The 21,200-nt window shown below is 36.2% G+C and overlaps 4 protein-coding genes across 5 annotated transcripts; 3 read left to right on the top strand and 1 right to left on the bottom strand.

Annotated features, from left to right (window-relative positions):
• Positions 1 to 5,216: 5,216 nt before the first annotated feature.
• On the top strand, positions 5,217 to 6,251 carry LOC147540156 (uncharacterized). The gene has a single exon (XM_086643202.1). It carries the CDS (start codon positions 5,217 to 5,219, stop codon positions 6,249 to 6,251), a length of 1,035 nt encoding a protein of 344 aa, XP_086499328.1.
• A 2,278-nt stretch (positions 6,252 to 8,529) lies between these two features.
• Positions 8,530 to 9,321, top strand: LOC147540155 (uncharacterized). The gene has a single exon (XM_086643201.1). It carries the CDS (start codon positions 8,530 to 8,532, stop codon positions 9,319 to 9,321), a length of 792 nt encoding a protein of 263 aa, XP_086499327.1.
• A 3,229-nt stretch (positions 9,322 to 12,550) lies between these two features.
• LOC147540154 (putative glycerol-3-phosphate transporter 1) lies at positions 12,551 to 16,158 on the top strand. Of its 2 annotated transcripts, none has more exons than XM_086643503.1 (4): positions 12,551 to 12,696; positions 13,154 to 13,251; positions 13,928 to 15,032; positions 15,315 to 16,158. In XM_086643503.1, exons 3-4 carry the CDS (start codon positions 14,021 to 14,023, stop codon positions 15,884 to 15,886), a joined length of 1,584 nt encoding a protein of 527 aa, XP_086499629.1. In that variant the 5' UTR covers positions 12,551 to 12,696; positions 13,154 to 13,251; positions 13,928 to 14,020; the 3' UTR covers positions 15,887 to 16,158. The 2 variants fall into 2 exon arrangements, with proteins under 2 accessions (XP_086499629.1, XP_086499630.1); XM_086643504.1 differs by having other exon boundaries at positions 12,569 to 12,696; positions 13,931 to 15,032.
• A 234-nt stretch (positions 16,159 to 16,392) lies between these two features.
• HSP101 (heat shock protein 101) lies at positions 16,393 to 20,754 on the bottom strand. Its single transcript, XM_086643502.1, has 6 exons — positions 20,433 to 20,754; positions 18,610 to 19,787; positions 18,286 to 18,467; positions 17,276 to 18,193; positions 16,989 to 17,186; positions 16,393 to 16,875 (listed from the first exon to the last, which is right to left on the bottom strand). Exons 2-6 carry the CDS (start codon positions 19,760 to 19,762, stop codon positions 16,570 to 16,572), a joined length of 2,757 nt encoding a protein of 918 aa, XP_086499628.1. The 5' UTR covers positions 19,763 to 19,787; positions 20,433 to 20,754; the 3' UTR covers positions 16,393 to 16,569.
• Between the last annotated feature and the right edge of the window lie 446 nt (positions 20,755 to 21,200).

The following is a 21,200-nucleotide window of genomic DNA, read 5'->3' as shown; positions in this document are numbered from 1 at the left end:
CACGAAGTCCATTTATGACTTGTGTGTTAGTTTTTAGCTTTATATAGAGGATGACGGTAAGGGTCAATTATATGGTCTGAAGATATTTGTAACTATGACAATTATAGGGGTCTATTGAATACAGGATGTATTCATGCAACTTACAAAAAGTAATGACTCTTAGACTCTCATTTCAAAAGAACCCAAATTACAAGGGTTAGTCAATCATGATATATATTTATTTAATTATTTTATATATTCATCGTGTATTTGTGGCATGTAATAATTCTTGGAAGCAGCCTTGAGAAAGCTCTCCATGCGAGTGTCACATACAAGTGATTGGTCTCCTCCAATGCCAAGAAGCCGTAATAAGATTCTAAGCCGAAAGTGAAGTCTTCCAACTTAGAGGTCAAGGGTTCGAGGCACACGCTTACCAATTCAAAAAAAAAGAAGACGCCCCTTCCAACGGCCTGGCCTGTCTACTTTCGAATTTGGATTCCATTCAGTGACTAGCACAATGATTTCAAACTTATATGAAACACCTCTTGGAGTTTAGGAAATTGCCTTCCAAACGAGTTGAATCAGCTGGTAGGTATTCCCATATCCAAAAAAAGTCCCGACTTCAATGATTCAATCCAAAATAAACTTAATTTGATTTTAGAAATGTCAATCATTTTTATGTAAGTTGATACGTGGAATATGGTGTACGAAAAATTCCTTAATTAAATAGAGAGAATATGCTGGGAGCAAGTGATATTCCTTATGATAACAAAATTACACTCATTGGCTCAATTATTTAATAAGATGCGAATATGCTCACTAAATGATTAAAAGAAAATTATTATATATCTTTTCGCTAGACATGACCAACACTGATAATTTCAACAAAGAAAAAACAACACTGATACAAGTAACATCAAATTTACACAACAACTTATACTCTTTTTTTATGGCCCGATAAAGTATGTGGTTTTTATTATGATATGATAGACTCCTTAAGAATGCATATTATCGATTCTGGCTGTCATGTTCTTTTGATGAAGTTGATTTCTTTCTTGATGTACGACTTATTACATTTTAAGTTTTGGATATTTTATGCCTACAAGTGATAGTTAATACTGTACAAAAATAAGATTATATAACTTGAATAAGCTCTAGTCATTTTGTTATTAAAATACCATCTTCTTCGATCATGTCAAATTGAATCACGAGCTAATTCACTAATAAAATATAGATTATGAACTAGCTAAATTATTTGTGTTTGAGTTGTTCGTCATAAATATGTTTAATGTGTAACCCTCTAACTTATAATCATCTGTACATATACAAACAAACAACTCCACATTTAAAGCGGAATATTCCAACCTAATAGTACCTTATTGTTAGGCATAAAAGTAATAAAACTAAGAAAGAAATCAATAAAAGAGCCTTTTGCTAAGATATTAATGCATTTATCTCATTTAGGTTGCAACCAATAATTTGGTTGATTCCTCAAACCCCTTAAAATAAGTTTTTAATTAAGTACCAATGCATTAACACATAAATATCCTATTCAATAATTGACCATTACTAGCTTAATTATAGATCAAATAGTTTACTCCTCCCTCCGTCACAAGCTCTAGCTCTCTATATTTAAGTACTGATTGAGGTAGAATGTATTATATTGGACAATAGATATTGTTAAGTTTGTGGCCATCCAACTCAAAACCAATTGGCAATGAGTGGAGAGGACCTATACTTTATATTCTTGGTTGCTAGTTACCCATTCTCCAATGTGGGACTATTTTCACACGCCCCCTCACTGTGGCGTTCTTTGAGCCTAACACGTGTGTTTCTTTTCTTTACGGGAGACGTGGAGCACGTGTGACTTTTAAGCCTATCATGTGTGGGCCTAGCTCTGATACCATGTTAAGTTTGTGGCCATCCAACTCAAAACCAATTGGCAATGAGTGGAGAGTGAAAGATTTAGGTTTTGAATGAGGAAAACCATATACCTCCATGTTTATTTATAATAGAAGAGAATTACAATGGTTGGAAATAAATAATGTAAACAAAGAAATAATCCTAATTCTAGTGTATCTATATCTTTAAGATATATATGAGAATATTTTCCTGATTTATATCTTGGGTAGGAATTGTTGACTTGAGTACCACTTTTACCCTTATTACCCTCCCGCAAATTGAACGGAGGATCAAACCGGAAGTTCAATTTGGGAAATAACTTGATGAGACGATTCCTTGACACATTCTTCATTAAGGCAATAATGGAATTGGTTGATGAAGAAACTTTTATTTTTGGTGAAGATCGATAGAAATATTACGGCAGTAATAACGAACAAACATGACATAGTAACAACGAGAAAGGTTGCACTTAGTGAGCATAACCATTCTAGGTTCAGAGGCTCATGGCAACAACATAAGACGTCTGCCTTGTGAAGACAAACTGACAAAACACCGACGAGGAGGCATCAACCTTGCACTCCAAATGACGACAAATCACGACGGTCGATATTATCGATCGGCAAAAAAGAAAACCACCACTTTGTTTTTCTTACCGTCTTGCACCAATAATGAATTAACCCTAAACTTTCTTGAACACCCATTTAAGTCCATCCACAAAGCTCATTAAGATTGAAGATCCCCTTTCCTTTATAAATAATTCGTCCATCATTGATAACAAAACCTCCCAAACCCATAACCGATACTTTTGATAACTAGAATCTCCACCATTGAAACCTTATTGAAAAAAAACATAAAAAGAAAAATTTCAATTGTAAACCTTCACTAAATTTATTGTGAAGTATAAACTAAACTAATTAAAAAACTAGAGAAGAAAATAAAAGAGAAAAAAAACTATGATTCCGGCGGACGGTAGTCATGGAAGAGGCTACCGCCGCCGTTTAAGCGGAAGCAAAATAGGATCTAAATTGTACTCTTTAGAGTTTTGTAGCTCTGAAAGCATGAAAGATTTAGGTTTTGGATGAGGAAAATCATATACCTCCATGTTTATTTATAATAGAAGAGAATTACAATGGTTGGAAATAAATAATGTAAACATAGAAATAATCCTAATTCTAGTGTATCTATATCTTTAAGATATATATGAGAATATTTTCCTGATTTATATCTTGGGTAGGAATTGTTGACTTGAGTACCACTTTACCCTTATTAGAGAGGACCTATACTTTATATTCTTGGTTGCTAGTTACCCATTCTCCAATGTGAGACTATTCTCACAGATATCATTTTGTGGAATCTATTTTTTTCATGTCTTGTAAAAATCACCTCTATTTCTAAAATCAAGCCCCAATTTAATGTGAAGAAGTTTTGTTCTTAAATTAAACTCAAAAAAGTTATTCTAATATACAGCAAAAACTTCTTTTCAGAGGGAGGAGCGATTTTTTCACTAGGGAGTGTTAAACAAGCACTTCAACTGTTTGTTGTTTTGCTTGTGAGAGACTTCATATTTCTCTAGTGTTTCTTCGCCGGAAGGGCGTATTTTCTGAGAAGACTCAGCTTCTCGCCGGAATCTACTTGTAAGGGGTAGGTGATCGGTAAAACTGAACCTGCTAGTGATTCTTTGATCAATTAATGGTAGCAATGGACAAAGACTTCAATGATATTATCTCCCTTATGGGAAACCTAATGGGAGGTGATGAGACTGACACAGTAAGATTAGAGAAAGAGGACTCAAAGCATGAAGATGATGGGAGGAAGAGTTTAGCAATCAAGCTAATCTCAGGAAGAACAATTAACTTGAAGGTGTTGAAGGAGATACTGTTGAGAGCTTGGAAGCCTATTGGGCGTATGTGACTAAACGAGTTTTATGCAAATTCATATCTTATCAATTTTGAATTAATGGCAGATAAAGAGAAGGTTGAAGAAGGTGCACCATGGTATGTCCAAGATGATTTGCTAGTTATGGAAAGATGTGATAAAAATAAAATTCCAAAAGATTATATTTTTAAGAAAGCCGATTTTAATATACAAATACATGGATTGTCGGTGGAATATCTAACCATTGAAGCTGTGAAGAAGATAGGAAGATTGATTGGGGAACCATATGAAATACCAACTGAAGAAGTAAGTAAGTGGGGGAGATATGCGAGAACTCGGGTATGCATCGATATAACAAAACCCCTAAAATCTGAGGTCAAGGTTGAGCTTTCCGATGACAAATCATGCACATTACAAATAAAATATGAAAAACTGAATCGATGTTGTTATTACTGTGGAAGAATTGGGCATGTTATGATCGATTGTGAAATTAGAGCGAAGGTTAGAGAGGCAATATCAGATCAGTGGTCAGTAGAACAACAAGAGCAGGCGAAGACATTATTACAACCAAGGTTCACAGATGATATGAAAGCTACCTTCAAGCAGAAAATCAGAATTGAGAATGACAGACAAACCAGAGAAGGAAGAACTGATCGAAATATTAATAGGAAAACGATGGAGGAACCGGTGGCATCTCAACTGATAGGAGAAGATCAAATAGTCCAAACAGATTCCCATGAGGTACGCCAACCACTGAACATGGGAATTGTCAAGAAATTCAAATTTTTACCGCAGAATGGAGCCGCAAGTTCGAACAATAGTCAATTGGACGACAACATGATAGCTGAAATAACCGTAACAAAGCACATTGGGCGAGACAAGGTAAGGGATGAAAAAATTCAGAGACATACGTCAAAAGAAGGCATTGTAACAAAACAAGTGGATGAGGAACTAAAGAAGTTGGAGATCTCCCGAAAAACTACTGAGAAGATAGCAGATGATAACTTTATTCAGGAACAAACAAGTAGGCTACTGCTTTCAAAACAAGAGGGACAATGTAAAAATCAGTCTGAGTTACCAAGTTTAAAAAAGAAATGTGTTGCTGGATCCATAAAAAATGTTAAAGGTGGAAAGAACAAAAATTCGAACAAAGAGGCAATGATTGAGGGAGTTGGCCCTCAGATACAGGAAGCAACAAAAGCTCAACAGGTACTAAATCAGGAACAAATTATTTTTTATAAAAGAAATGAGCAGGGTTCGTGGAAGAAGATGGCTCGTGAATTAACGACAAATATACCCAACACATTCATAAACCCGGAGAAGTTGAAAAAGAGAACATGGGCCGAAACAGATATAGAGATGAGTGAAAGTGAAGATGAACTTAAGAGAGCTAGGAAGGAGATCATTAATGAGGAAACTGTAGGGGTTAAGGCGGCCAACCCTCAAAGGCCGCAAGATCAATGATACTACAAAGCTGGAATTGTCGGGGAGTGGGGAATGCTCCGACAATTCTGTCCGTGAATTCATTCCTCCGGGCAACTAAACCTTCAATTATGTTCTTGTCCGAGACAAAGCTACAACAACATTCTTCAGAAATTTGGATTCAGAAATTAATATACAAGAATCATTATATTGTGCCGTCTATTGGACTGAGTGGGGGGCTTTGGCTCATTTGGGATGACGAGGTGAGCATCGAGATAGTATCGTCTTCTCCGAATCATATCCATTCTAGAATTTCGGAGGTTGGAATTACAGAGAAATGGAGTCTACTAACAGTTTATGGGCCACCAAATAGTAATGATAGAGGGGACTTCTGGGATTTTATGAGAAATTTTAACATCCAAATTAGTGAACCATGGTGTGCAATGGGGGATTTTAATGCTATTACAACGGAAGTAAAGAAATGGGGAGGAACAAGGTTGAATAGACGTTCTGCTGAACAATTCAGATCGATGATCTCAGATTGTGACTTAATAGATATTGGATACTCAGGTCCGGCTTACACATGGGTAAATGGCAGAGAAATCAACACACATATCAGAGAAAGATTGGATAGAGTGCTTGCAAATACACAATGGAGACTCCGGTTTCCTGACTCAATTGTGAAACACCTTCCACGAATCAATAGCGACCACGCTCTAATCATGTTAAACACTGTTAAACCGAAAATTAAAGGGCAAATCCCCTTCAGATTCGAAGCTCACTGGACACTTCATGGTGAATTTGATGATATGATGATAGAAAATTGGGGAACAATAAGAGGAGCTTTTATACAGAAGCTGCCACAACTTGCAAGAAAATTAAAAAAGTGGAGTAATGAAAAAGTGGGACAACTCTTTAATCAAATCAAAGAGGCCGAACAAGCGCTGCTCTCGGCGCAAAATAGGCCACCATCGAGTGATGCCATTGAAGAAGAAAATCGTGTGGTGATGAGACTAACACAGTTAAAGAGAATGGAAGAAATTTTTTGGCTGCAAAGGGCAAAAAAACATTGAGTACAGGATGTAGATAAAAATACAAAATTTTTCCACCTTTCCGTTCTAAATAGAAGGAGGAAAAATAATATTCTTATGGTTAGGTTAGATGATCATTCCTGGTCTAACAACCCGACAATTATTACTAATGTTTTTCTTGACCACTCTTACAGGGCTTCTAGAGCAGAACCAACTTCAGGATTTCCTGAGAATTTGAAGATTACCGACTGTCCCCTATCAATAAGTGAAAACGAGCTAATTAGCCTCCCACCAACGAAGGAGGAATCTGGCAGACAGTTAAAGAGATGAAGTCGTGTAAAGCTCCGGGTCCAGATGGTTTCTCCGCCATTTTTTACAAAAGATGTTTGGAACGTTATTGGTGATGAAGTTACCTCTCAAATTCGTACTGTTTTTGATTCAGGACAACTTCCAGGTAATCTGAACCATACGAACATTGCTTTAATTCCAAAAAGGAAAATCGCTGAAAGACCGATTGATTATAGACCGATTGCCTTATGCAATGTCCTATATAGAGTGATTACCAAGATCCTTACAAATAGAGTCAGACCGTTTGTTGGTAAATTAATTTCAAATGTGCAGAATGCGTTCATTCCGGGTCGACAGATATCAGATAATATCATAATAGCCCAAGAAATATTTCACTCACTTTCTACTACATCAATGAAAGAAGGAGCATTTGCTTTGAAGGTTGATATGGCAAAAGCCTATGACCGGGTCGATTGGGGTTTTTTACGAGAAGTGCTACAAAGGTTTGGCATTATTGGTAACACACAAAGACTCATTATGAATTGTGTTACAACTGCTTCATTCTCTATTCTATTGAACGACAGACCAAAGGGCTTCTTTTATAGTGAGAGAGGTTTACGACAGGGTTGTCCTCTTAGTCCTTATTTGTTTATCTTATGTTCGGAGACTCTCACAAAGTTGATAGTTCAAGCAGAAACAAACGGTTTATATCATGGCCTGAAAATCAACAGATATGCTCCTAGTATTAGTCACCTCATGTTTGCAGATGATTTGTTTTTCTTCGGCAAAGCTTCGAATGAAAATATTAATGCATTGAAGAAATTATTAGATTGTTATGCGAATTGTTCAGGGCAGAAAATAAATTACACAAAATCATCCTTACACTTAAGCGCAAATTGCGCTATTGAAAAGAAGGAAGGGATCTTAAACGTTATGGGGGTTAAGGAGATGGATTCTGAAGATGTATATTTGGGGAATTTCTTATTGAAGCCAAAATACAAAATCTCATCGTATGATTATATTGTCCAGAAAGTGGAAAAAAAGCTTATGGGGTGGAGAAGAAACACTCTTTCCCATGCGGGAAGGACCACTTTACTGAAGAGTGAGCTTTCATCAATCCCAATATATTTTTTGTCGACAAATTTAGTACCGAAAGGAGTTATTGATAAAATTGAGAAATGTCAAAGGAACTTTTGGTGGGGACATAATTCAGAAGTGTCGAAGATGCACTATATAAATTGGGATAGGTTACAAGAGAATCAGAAGAATGGAGGGCTTGGTATAAGAAACATGGGTCTTGTTAATCAAGCATTGATCGGAAAATTAGTTTGGAGATTTGTGAATGAACCAAATGCTTTATGGGTGCGGCTTCTCAAAGCTAAATACCTAAAACATTTGGATTTTTGGCAGTTCAAGCCTAAACAGTCCGCTTTATCGACTGCTACATGGCAAGGTATTCTGAAAATGCGAGAACGAGTAAAAGAAGGGATGTGTTTTCTTGTAGGGAACGGGAAAAATATCAGAATATGGAAAGACCCTTGGGTACCGACATTGAGGGGATTTATTCCAGGTAAACGAAGTGATAGAGAGGCCCTACCGTCACCGATCTTCGTCCATGATTTAATAGATGGGCAGGGATTATGGAAGAAATCGATAATTGAGCAGTTATTCGACTCTCTTGCTGCAAAAGAGATTCTTAAAATCAAATTACCGAGAAGAGATACAAGTGATAAGATGGTATGGATTCAAACCGAGAAGGGAGTCTTTACGACAAAATCATTATACACATCGATTATAAAGGCGAAACCATCAACATCCAAGACTTTAGAACTGCCGAATGAGTTGAAATGGAAAAAAAGTATGGTCAAAGTTCAATCTTGCACCAAGAGTGAGAACCTTCATTTGGAGAATATTGAATGATGCATTGCCAACAAAGAAAAGAGCACTACGGTTTAATACTACAATATCTCAATTGTGTGAGTTTTGTAGGGAAGAAGTGGAGGACATAGATCATATATTCAAAAATTGCCGCATGGCAAGAGAAACATGGATTTGTCCGCCACTTAACCTGAGATTGGAAGGACAAAGAAGATTTCATGATATTTTATGTGATTGGATAGCAGGGGAAGAAGAAGAGAAGATAGTTACATTACGGTTTTGTGTTGCTTGGTATCTATGGAAAGCGAGAAATAAATTGGTTTTCGATAAATTCTTGCAAGGAGGGAGACAAATTATAAATGCAACAATGAAATTGAATGATGAGTTTATGAATTCAGGGCACTCATTAGGTGCTTCAAGTGAGGAGAATATGTTCATTAATTCAGAGGTTTGGAAGCCCCCTTTGACGGAGGAACTTAAAGTAAACTTTGATGCGGGTTATAAGGAAGGGCAAGCAAAGCTTGCAGCTGTTTGCAGAACCTCAACCGGTGACTTTGTGATGGCCTTGGCACACGAAACAAGCGCTACATCGGCACTTGAAGCTGAAGCTAAAGCAGCACTTTTAGCCTCAATGTTAGCTGCAGACTTACCTCAATATGATTTTATTATCGAAGGGGACGCCTTGAATGTGGTAACGGCTTGCTCAAACCTAGAAGACGATATACCATGGAAGATTCGATCTATTGTGCTTGATATTAAAAATAATATTGCACTTCTCAATACGTGTAGTTTTGCTTATTGCCCGAGAAATGTGAATAAAGTCGCACATTTGCTAGCTAATTCTTATACTAGGAACAATTCTGACACACCAAGTGTATTGATTACGGTTCCTGAGAGTATTGTAAGTCAGTTGGAGACAGATAAATCCAACATTTCTATGATTTGAGATTAAATAAAGTTAGACTGAGCCTATTTTCATCAGAAAAAAAAAACTCTAAAAAGTTATTGATTAAAATAAAAAATAATTTAGCGTCTTGAAAAGCTACCCACTCTATTCTCTACTCTCTATGCTCTCAACGAAACAAAATAGACGATCACGATTTTAAGGTCAACTACTCAACTCTCTCTATTTGTTAAATGCATTTTATCCTTCTAGAGCCCGCTCATCTTGTTTTTCTGTTTGAGACAGGCCTCGAACTTAGCCTTTACATCACAACTCTGAAAAGAAAATCCATTAGTTAACTAAATAAAAATTCCATTAGTTAACTAAATATTTGTGATCTTGAAAATTGAATAGTCTATGCCAAATGAGAGATACACTTTTTCTCGGACTTAGTTATAGTTTGACTCGTCAGTTAATGTGACATCTTCCTCACCACATTTATATTCTCATATTTAGAATCGAAGTTACAAACAGTATCATTTATACATTAAGTGAGACTAGACGAAATGATCGCAGCATGCAACCTTGACGTTAGGGTCTTGGACAAATTGACAAAAATCCATCTACTATCAGACATAGTACGAAAGGGAGACGAACCTTCTTATCTTGGTGTATATATTATGGTCTGGTCAATTGATATGAACAAGCAAACAAGAGAGAGCCATGAACAAATGTGCTTGGTGCATGGGGAAAAAAGTGAAGTCATCAATCAATTGACTGGTCTATAATTTTAGATTGGAAGAATATGCGGCGTGGGAAGAAGTAATATTCTTAAGGATATCCAAAATGAGAATAATCTATTTTTATGCGAATATACTCTTTCTTTGGTCTCCTATTATTGAATATTACCAAAATGGGCAAGATTAACATCCAAATTACATGATAAGCCATTATTGTAATTTTCATTTTGTTGGCCTAAATTAATAATTTTCTAACTTTTAATAGTGTTGTGATTTTTATAATTTAAAGTATGTGATAGTGCATTTCTTAATTGACTTTGAATCTCCTTTAACAATTATGTGGATGTGTTTGGGGTTTATTGTCATAAGGTGTATTAATTTTTGCATTAAATTATTTCATCCCCGTTTATCTGTTTAGTGACGTCAAATTGGAAACGAAATCAACAACAAATCTAAGCTTTCTAATTTTATCACCAACATTTTATTTATTTTTATTATTCGCAAGTTTTTTAGCTAAATTTGTAAATGCGTCAAAAAAATAAATATATTAAACTAATATTTGTGTTCATAATATTTCGTGAGAAACATATATTACCGACAAATGCAAAAAACTAACAACTAAATTATTCAATATAATGTTGAACTGAAAAAAAAAAAACATCACCGTTTATGTTAAAATTTAAGTTAAGTAGTCTTTGTAAAGTAATAGCCATATAGACACGTACTCATAGATGCAATAACAATTGACATCCACTCTAATACAATGAGGTAAGAAAATTTATTAGACGAATTATATTTCATACTCGACCAGAACCACACAAGAATAGTAATAAATTACAATTATAATTCATATTCGACCAGAACCACACAAGAATATTAATAAATTACAATTGGGTGAACCGTCACAATAATTAATTACCATCTTAGTGAGAAGATGACTTGGCTTGTGTCTTGATGTCATCCCCATATTGTTTAATGTTGAGCAAATTTTTTTCTTCTTCTTATTACCGTTAGTTTGTGAACTATGTTAGAATACAAGTTTACTATTTGCCTTCAAATATTTTTATGTGATTCATATTACCGTCTGTAATATTTTTATATAAAAATTAGTCACAAAAGACGAAATGAAAGCACTTAGATCATGACCATTAGTAGTCGAAAATGAAAGCACTCAAATCATGACCATTAGTAATTGGAAATGAGAGCACTTAAAATCATGACTAATAGTAATTGAAAATGTTCTAGACGAGAAATTCAATATTTTTACTTCACTATTAACAAAGAAGACCCTTATTTTAGGAACAATAGTGATAAAGTCGGGGAAATTGAAGTCGATTTAGGTTGGAAATCTAAAGATTCTCTCTTAAATACGCCTCGATTTCTTTGTCTGGATAATTTTCTCTATGGAGGAAGACTGTGAGTGCAAGTTTTCTAACATTGTTGACAAATGAGGCTCTATACCTACTTTCTTTTTGATGTGATATCTTTCATGAAATTAAGCTTTAAAATGAAAGCTCCCCCTAAGTTGTTAATTATGGCAATCTTCATCCACGGTCCACCCTAAAAAAGATTATAATTAAAAAATAGTAGTAGCTATCAATTTCTTGGTAGGCCAACTCCTTATCGTCAAGAAGGATTACAACCCTATATTTTGGGAATATCATAAGGTGATGCACAACCAATGTCCCAAGCTATACTCATACAAATATACAATTGGTTTAAGAAACCTCTTGATGTCAAAAGGTCATTTCTAAACAAACTCTTTTTCTCTTTGATTATATAGAGAAAAAGAGGAAATGATTTTGTGACATTGAGCTCATAGCTAGCTAATAGCCATAGAGCAATAGATTTAACATAATAACGTGAAATATTCCGATATACTTTGTGAGTTTCTCTTCATTGACTTGTTACTAAAAAACATTAAACAACAAAGAGGAAAGTAGATGGGAAAATTGAAAAGAAAAAAAAAAATTTAAGCAACACAGTACTCCACCAATGAATATATTGTCACACTATTGACTATAAAGAGTTTATCTCATAGACTTCAGAATATCTATAAATTTTGTTCTGAAGATTTACAATATCATATAAAATAACGATAAATTATGACATAGATATGCAAATTAATAAAAAGATAGACAGATAGAATTAACATATAAACTGTCATGTAAAACTACCTCTCAAAGTCATTAAAACTAAACCTCAAAATATACTGTGATTATTTACTTCATTTATGCTATCATTTTGATGTATCACCCACCCTATATTTTTCATAATTTCATAATAGATGAATGTTTAATCTATCTCCTCATTTATTCAACCCATGAATACTTGAAAATGAATTTTTTAGCCTTTTCTATTTAAGTAAATATTACAAGTTTTGTGGGGTAGTTTGGTAAAACTTTTTAGTGACATCATAATACTAGATACAATAATAATGTAATTGTAAATATTATATTATAGTATATAATACAATTGTACTATCTCGTTATTTAAATAATAAAGTAAGGGCTTTTCAGTCATTTCAAGTAGCATACTCTACACTCGTCTTTGGAAATAAGAACCGTCTCGTTGCTGCCTATCTTTCGTAAAGCCATCAAAGAACAGAGAGAGAGAGAGAGAGAAATTTAGAGAGAGAAAGTGAGAAATTTAGAGAGAGAAAGTTAAAGATCTTCTCTCAGTTCAGTCTTAAGTAAAGGTATGTTCACTTCATTGCTAAATTATTTCTCTTTAATTCTCATACTTGGTTTCTCAAGTTTGCGGGAAGAACACTAGTGAATGTGAATATGTGATTCAATCCAAAATGATTAATTCAAACTAATTTGATTAATGGGTATTTCTTTAAAACAATTAATTTTGGGTTTTGAGTAATGGGTTTATGTTAGATTTCTCATTTGTTTTCATTAATTTTAACTGTTCGATTTTTTTTTTCTCCATTTAATATAGTTCAGTTTTAAGTACTAATTAATTTACCTGAAATTATCAAAATTTTTCTGCTTGTTCTGGAATTAAGATAAATTTTATTCAAATCTAGTGAATTATTTTGTTTAGATTTCAAGGTGATTGCTCTGTTTTTGAAGCTTAATGTTGAATTTTTTTTTTTCATTTCTTGAGAAAGAGCTAATCAAATTAAGATTGTATGATCTTATTTGCAGTTACAATTTGGGATTCTTGGATTGTTTGATAGAAAGTTTCCTTGAGAATTACAAATCTGAGAATTGAATTCTAGGAATCCAATTTTGAAGAATTTAAGGTACCCATACTAACAACTCACTTTATGTTCTCAAAAAGTTCAAGTGTCAAAAATGCTACTGTGCCCGAAAAAATGGGCCGAAATCCGAGGTGGACGGCCAACTTTTTTTTTCTCTCTTGATGGGTTGGGCGAAATCCGGAGGTCTGCCAATAGAATCTGGTGGTCTGCCATAGAATCTGGCCTGTCTGCCGTAGAATCCGTCCGTCTGCCATAGAATCCGACCGTCTGCCATTGAATAGGGTCTACTTTTTCTGGCATACTATCATTGTTGTAACGATGCTACTTGGCCTGACTATGGGCCTCCAACATGGCCCCAAAAGCCCAAACTTTGATTTTTACGCCAGCGCTCCAATTGAAGTTTGGCCTTTTCCATCTTGGGACCAGTAGCATTTTCTTTGTTGGAAACTAGGGGTTTGTGTTATTTCCTTTCTTGTCAGAAAAACATTGGAATCTGTACAATCGGTTACAGACTTAAACTTTAACTTGTTAAAATTGGAAAGAACATATGATTGCACGTGTTGGAATGGCACTGAAACTATATACTTTCTATGTTTAAAATCACTTCTTTCAAGTACTAGCAAGAAAGTGTTTGTTATAAATTCTAATCATTTTTCTAGAATTCTCTCCATTATCATAACCTTGAACTTCTTTCTCTCTTTTTCTTGTTTTGTTTCAGAAGACATCCTTGATCCTATAAGAGAAAGAATACTATTTTACATTTTCTTCTTCAATTCTCGATCTTTCGTAGCTGAAAAGTAGATTTTGATCGATGGGTTCATTAGCAGAACAAGATCCAGAAACAACTAGTCCTAAACCTCTCGGAATTCGATTCTTGGAGTACACGAAGAATTCTTCAATCTCTTATAGAACATACCAAGCTATTGTTCTAATTGTAACATTTTTAGCATATGCCAGTTACCATGCCACTCGAAAAACTACAAGTATTGTAAAAAGTGCTCTTGATCCTGACAAGGCATCTCTTGGATTAGGCTTTAGTTTGTGGCCAAAAAGTCATTTTCTTAGGTCTACGGATCATACAAACATGGCGAACGATGTTGGAAATGGTTGGGCGCCATTTAATGGACCAGATGGAACAGCAAAGTTAGGTGATATTGATCTAGCTTTCTTATCTACTTATTCTCTGGGTATGTACTTTGCTGGACATCTAGGAGATAGATTGGATTTAAGGATATTTTTAACAGTTGGTATGATTGGAACGGGTGTTTTTACTTCGCTTTTCGGATTGGGGTACTGGTTAAATATCCATAACTTTAGTTACTTCTTGATAATTCAAATGTTAGCGGGTTTGTTTCAATCGACTGGATGGCCTTCAGTTGTTGCAGTAGTTGGAAATTGGTGTGGTAAGAGAAAAAGAGGTTTGATTATGGGTATATGGAATGCACACACATCTGTGGGGAATATAACAGGTTCTTTGATTGCTTCGGCTTTTCTGAATTATGGTTGGGGTTGGTCGTTTTTCGTTCCTGGTCTTCTTATTGTCTTCTTTGGATTGATGGTGCTTTTGTTTTTGCCTGTTACTCCTGAGTCCGTGGGTGTTGATGGAGAAGAAGAAACTCTGGAATCTCCGGTAAAAAGTAGTGAGGGATTTAAAGAGCCTCTACTTGGATATGAAGAAACGACAGTCACGAAAGACAAACCCGTGGGGTTTTTAGAAGCATGGAGGATTCCGGGTGTTGCTCCTTTTGCTCTATGCCTCTTCTTCTCCAAATTGGTGGCTTATACTTTCTTATATTGGCTTCCTTTCTACATTAGTCGGACAGGTAACAATCTTTCTCAAATATTAAATTAGTTGTTATTGAATCTACATTTCTTTATGGGTGCATTTCATATAATGTGGTCTGTTATTGGGCTCTCTTTGCCCCGAAGTGATCTTCGGCGTATCTGACCCCATAAGCCAGCTCAAGGGCCAGGCTTTCCCTCACAATTACAAAGTGAACACCGCCCCTGCCCAGCCAATTTGGGATAACTTCAACAATCTTTTAGTTATCGTGACAAGAAACTTATGAACTTAATTATTAACTTTGTAACATTGACTCGTGCAGCTATCGATGGTAAATATTTATCTAACGAAACGTCTGGAAACCTATCCACAATGTTCGACGTCGGAGGAGTATTAGGAGGAATACTAGCAGGTCATATATCAGATCGTCTCAATGCCAGAGCCATAACAGCAGCAAGTTTTATGTATTGTGCAATTCCCGCTTTATTTCTCTATAGAAGTTATGGTCACGTTTCATTATATGTGAACATCATTCTCATGTTTATCACTGGAATGTTTGTAAATGGTCCGTATGCCCTTATAACGACAGCCGTATCAGCCGACTTAGGCACACATAGTTCGTTAAATGGGAACTCACGTGCATTGGCTACAGTTACAGCAATCATCGATGGGACGGGCTCAATCGGAGCTGCCCTTGGCCCGTTACTTACAGGTTATATATCAACGAGGAGTTGGAATGGAGTCTTTATCATGTTAATGGTTGCAGCTTTAGTTGCAGGTTTGTTACTTACCCGACTTGTAGTTGCAGAAGTGACTGCAAAAATTGAGGTATCAAGATCAGGAGGATCTTCGTCGTCAAGATCTTGCTCAATAGTAGGAGGATGTGAAGTTTAGTATTGTTCTTTTCTTCCAAGATTGTTAGTTTGTACCTTTAAGGCCTCTAAAGGTGAAGATAAAGAGGTGGATGATATGTATCTGATCAGTTATTTATATGTTCAGAAGCATGAAGCAAGAAGCATGGAGAGAGAGAGAGAGAGTCAATTCCTTCGAATCCTCACCATGAAAAGTAAATGTTGTAGTATTGATCATTTTGTGTCTTGGTAGAGTATTGATCATTGTGTTGTAAATATTGGAAAATTTATAAAATAGTTTTGGCTCTTGAAGGGTTTTATGGTGTTGTCGTGTTGAGTACATGTCTTGTGACTAGGTGTACATATATCTTGTGACTAGGTAGGGTAAGGTTTGGTCTAGGACGGATGCAGGCCGCTGGACTCGGTAACTAAATCCACGTCCCGTCCATCCCCGAGACTCCGATTCCCCGAAACCCTATGGCTCAGTAGGAAAGTGGTGAGGTCTTAACAAGAAAGGTGAGACACAGAAAGCACTTTAGAACTCAATTACAGAAGAAATACAACCAAATTTTATTTATACAACTTCCTTAACAAAACACCACCTTCAGACAGATCGAAGTCATATTGATCCGATTAGAGCAACAAAACACAAAATCAAAACAAGAAAACCAAAACACAAACAAGAGGAAATTTGCCCAACTAAGACATCATCTATTAACAACTACTTTAGCCTTCCATGTCCTCGTCTTCATCAATCTCTTCTATCTTCATCTTCTTCACAGCTTGTGATGCAGCTGATCCATTATCCCTCGGTCCATTTGGAATCTCTATCAGTATGTCGGACTTCTTCCCAGTACTTGCATTCACTAGTCCTCCGTTTTTCTCTACTCGGTAAACAAGTTCTTTACCACTGGCTCCACCATCGATGAACACAGTTGAGTTCTCGTCGATTTCCTCCCTTACTAGCATCTTAGATAGTTGGGTTACCACCTTCTTCTCTAACCATCTTCTTATTGGTCTTGCACCATATACCTGCAACCACACAAACACCACATCAGTACTCTGACATCATTCCCACACTGCCACACATTTCAGAGCCGACAAAGAAGAATAAACCCACATTCACATTGACAAAGAATACATACCGGATCATAACTTTCAGCAAGAACCACATCTAGTGCCGCATCAGACACGGCCAAAGCAATGCCTCTCTCAGCCAACCGAGAAGCTACATCTTTCATCTGCAACCTAGCCACCTTCCTCAGTTGGTCATGTGACAAAGGATCAAACACCACAATTTCATCTAGCCGGTTAAGCAACTCTGGCCTGAAGTGCCTCTTTACCTGTAAATGCACAAGTATTTAGACTACCCATGTTCACCAAACAGAGAGAGAAATTAGAGAGATAAAACATCAGGGGTTTGTAAAATTACCTCTTGCATTACTCTGTCTCTTGCACTCTCCATTGAGCTCTTACCCATTAGTCCAGCAAGAAGATGCTCAGCTCCAAGATTGGAAGTCATGATGATTACAGTGTTTGTGAAGTCCACTGTGCGACCTTGACCATCCGTCAGTCTCCCATCATCAAGAACTTGAAGGAGAGTATTGAAGACTGAAATGTGAGCTTTCTCAACTTCATCGAACAATATAACACTATAAGGACGCCTCCTCACCGACTCGGTAAGCTGGCCACCTTCTTCATGGCCTACATACCCAGGGGGAGCCCCTATAAGTCTTGAAACCGAATGCTGCTCCATGTACTCAGACATGTCAATCCGCACAAGAAGGTTTTCATCATCGAAGAGTTGCTCCGCTAGAGCCTTAGCAAGCTCGGTTTTACCAACACCAGTCGGACCCAAGAAGAGGAATGAGCCGGTTGGCTGTTGTGGCCTGCCTAATCCAGCCCTAGACCTCAGAACAGCTTCAGCCACCGCATTAACTGCCTGATCTTGTCCAACTACTCGTTTATGCAACCTCTCTCCAAGTCCGATTAACCTTTCTTTATCGTTTTGTCCGAGTCTGGTCACTGGAATACCAGTCCAACGGCTCACCACTTCTGCAATCTGGTCAGGTCCTACAGTTTCTGTAAGCATTAAGTTTTCATCTATGTTCTTGTCATCTGGGTTCCCTTCAAGTTTCGCTATTGCAGCTTCGATCTCTTGTATAGCTCCATATCGAAGATCTGCAACTCTAGCCAAATCCATTCTTCTTTCAGCTTCTTGTAAAGTAATCAAGAGCTCTTCTCGCCTCTGTTTCAATCTTCGGATTTCATCAATCCTCTCTTTCTCCTTCCTGTACTTCATCATTAGTGGCTGCAACTTATCCCTTAAATCATCCAACTCTTTCCGAACCTAAAACAAAGACAACAAACCAATATTTTAGTATAAGATACACAATCTAACAAACACCCACATTACGTATATACTTGTGTACAGATGCTTACTTCAACGAGACGAGCTTTGCTTGCTTTGTCCTTCTCTTTCTCAAGAGCATGGAGTTCAACTTCTAATTGGATTCGTTTCCTCTCAAGGTTATCGATCTCCTCAGGCTGACTATCTAGCTGAACTCTCACATTTGCGCAAGCTTCGTCAACCAAATCAATGGCCTTATCGGGTAAGTGACGACCTGAAACAATCAACAAAAACACCCATTAATAACTAGTAGGAAGGTAACCCAATTTAACAAAAAACATATCTATACCACAACTTTATATCCAGCATCAAACTATATAATAAAGACAATCAAAACCCAAGAATGAAGAACTTACCAGTAATGTATCGACTCGACAACTGAGCAGCAATGACAAGAGCTCGATCTTGAATTCGAACTCCATGATGTCCTTCATATCTTTCTTTCAATCCTCTAAGGATACTTATGGTATCAGGGACACTAGGTTCTGCAACATAAACTTGTTGAAACCTTCTCTCAAATGCTGCATCTTTTTCAACATATTTTCGGTATTCTTCAAGTGTAGTAGCACCAATACACCTCAATTGTCCCCTAGCAAGCATTGGTTTAAACAAATTAGCAGCATCCATTGATCCTTCAGTTTTACCAGCTCCAAGAACAAGATGAATTTCATCAATAAACAATATAACTTTTCCTTCAGCTTCTTCAACTTCTTTCAATACAGCTTTAATTCTTTCTTCGAATTCGCCTCGATATTTCGCACCAGCAACTAAAGCACCCATATCTAAAGCAATCAATCTAACATCAGAAAGATTACTTGGTATATCACCTCTAACAATTCTTTGAGCTAATCCTTCAACAACAGCTGTTTTACCCACACCTGGTTCACCAATCAAAACTGGATTGTTCTTTGTTCTTCTTGATAAAATTCTAACTACCCTTCTAATTTCTTCATCTCTTCCAATAACTGGATCAAGTTTTCCTGCTTGTTCAACAAGATCACGACCATAAGTCTTCAAAGCTTCGAAATTCGTATCACCCGAAGCACTTTCAACTTTCTTCTCTTTACTTCCTCTTAATTTTTCGACTTCTGATCTTACCCTTGATGTACTAACACCTGATTCTTTCAAAATATCCCCAATTTGAGAATCTTCAAGAAGACCCAAGATTAATTGATCAACAGCTAAATGGGTATCTCCTCTTGATTTTTGAGCAGATTGAGCTCTTCTAATGACTTTGATTAGTGAAGTACTAGCAGGAACTTGATCTGGTGGTGGATTTTGAGATGGGATTTTTTTCATTGTTTGATTAAGAACACGTTCAAATGATTTAGCAGCTTCATCTCCTCCAGCAGCATTGGAGATTGCTTGATGAAGGATACCATTTGGATCTGAAATTAGGGCAAGAGCTATATGGATTGGTGTGAATTGAACATGTCCAGCTTCTAGGGCTAGTTCATGAGCTCCTGCTAGAGCTTCATTGGTTTTGTGAGTGAATTTGTCTGGATTCATGATGATTAATTACTTCTTCTTATACCTAAAAACCAAGAAAAACAACCTATTAGAGAATCAGAAAAACAATCAAATTTTGAATTTCTTAAGAGCAAATCAAACATGGGTATTGATGAATTGTTCTAATGAGCAAAAAGGGTATACAAAAAACACAGAAGGACCATGTCCCCATTAACAGATTCTGCAACTAAATTTCATCAAAACAGAGGAACTAACAAATCCTATCAAGAAAACTCAAAGGACTGGGAAAACACAAACATGTCGCAGTAACGGATTCTGAAATCAAATCCCATACAAACAGAGGACCAATAAATCACATATAGAAACTCAAAGGACTGTAAGAACACACAGAAAGCGCCATTTATGGATTTTGAAACCAATTTTCATCAAAACAGAGGAATCCAACAAATCATATAGAGAACACAAATCAGAATGTCAATGTTGTTATTCCATTAATGAACCAAAACATAACCCAGAATACCATTAATTGTGTCAGATACCCATAAAGATCAAACAAAATAAACCAACCCAATATACTGGTTTTTATTCAACAAAGTGTATGATCACAAACATGTTCATTATCAACAACTAGGGTTTGAAGAACAAGAAGATACCCAGATAAGTAATTAGGGTAAGAAACAATGGGTACGTGAAGAATGAATGTACTAACCTTGTAGTGATTGAAACAGAAAACTAAACGTCAAGAAGGCGATGAAACAGAATATCAAGAACGATTGGTTGATTCTTTGTTGATTGTTTCTCTTTGTGAATTTAGGTTTTTGAGTGAGGAGAAGAGAGAGGAAGGGTTAGCCTTTTTGTTAAGAGAGAAGATGTGTCTGGAAGGAATGGAATGGAAGGAAGATGAGCGAGAGAGAACTCGAACTTACTAGATGTCTCCAGAAACGATATAACGGGGTGGGCCTCTGAACCGTTTTTTTAATTATTGAATTTTGAGTCCGACAGAAATTTCGGATACGTGTAAGGAGAGGGGTGATACGTGGATGGATGAGATGGATCTATATAACCATTTTTTACTTTTCAATCCGGGTAAACGGGTCGAACATCTCCCACCAAAATTATCTACCCCTAGAAAAGACATCTTGGGTTAGATCATGTCTCATTCCATGTGTAGAATTTGGGAGCCAGAACCACACTTGTACATGCTCCAACCAAGGAGTCCAGGGGCTAGGAGCCCGGGCTGAGGCGTGCTCCCAAGCCCGGTCATATTTGTTACAAAAAATGGTTTAAGGAAGCAACCCCATTTTATTTATTTATTTATTTTTGGAAAAAAATTGAATCTGATTTTCTTTTTAGCCTTTTTATTTGTTTTAGATTTTTTGTATCTTTTTAAAGTTCTTTCTTTCTATTATAATAATAATAATACTATAATATCAATTTTAAATTTCATATTTGGAACTAATGATTTATGGTTAAAAAT

This window comes from Eschscholzia californica, unplaced genomic scaffold, assembly GCF_041429995.1.
Source record: "Eschscholzia californica isolate CP2 unplaced genomic scaffold, dmEscCali1.0.p SCAF_5, whole genome shotgun sequence".
NCBI classification, from domain to species: Eukaryota; Viridiplantae; Streptophyta; class Magnoliopsida; order Ranunculales; family Papaveraceae; genus Eschscholzia; species Eschscholzia californica.
The sequence above is the reverse complement of the archived record's forward strand: the minus strand, read 5'-3'. Positions and strand labels throughout refer to the sequence as shown.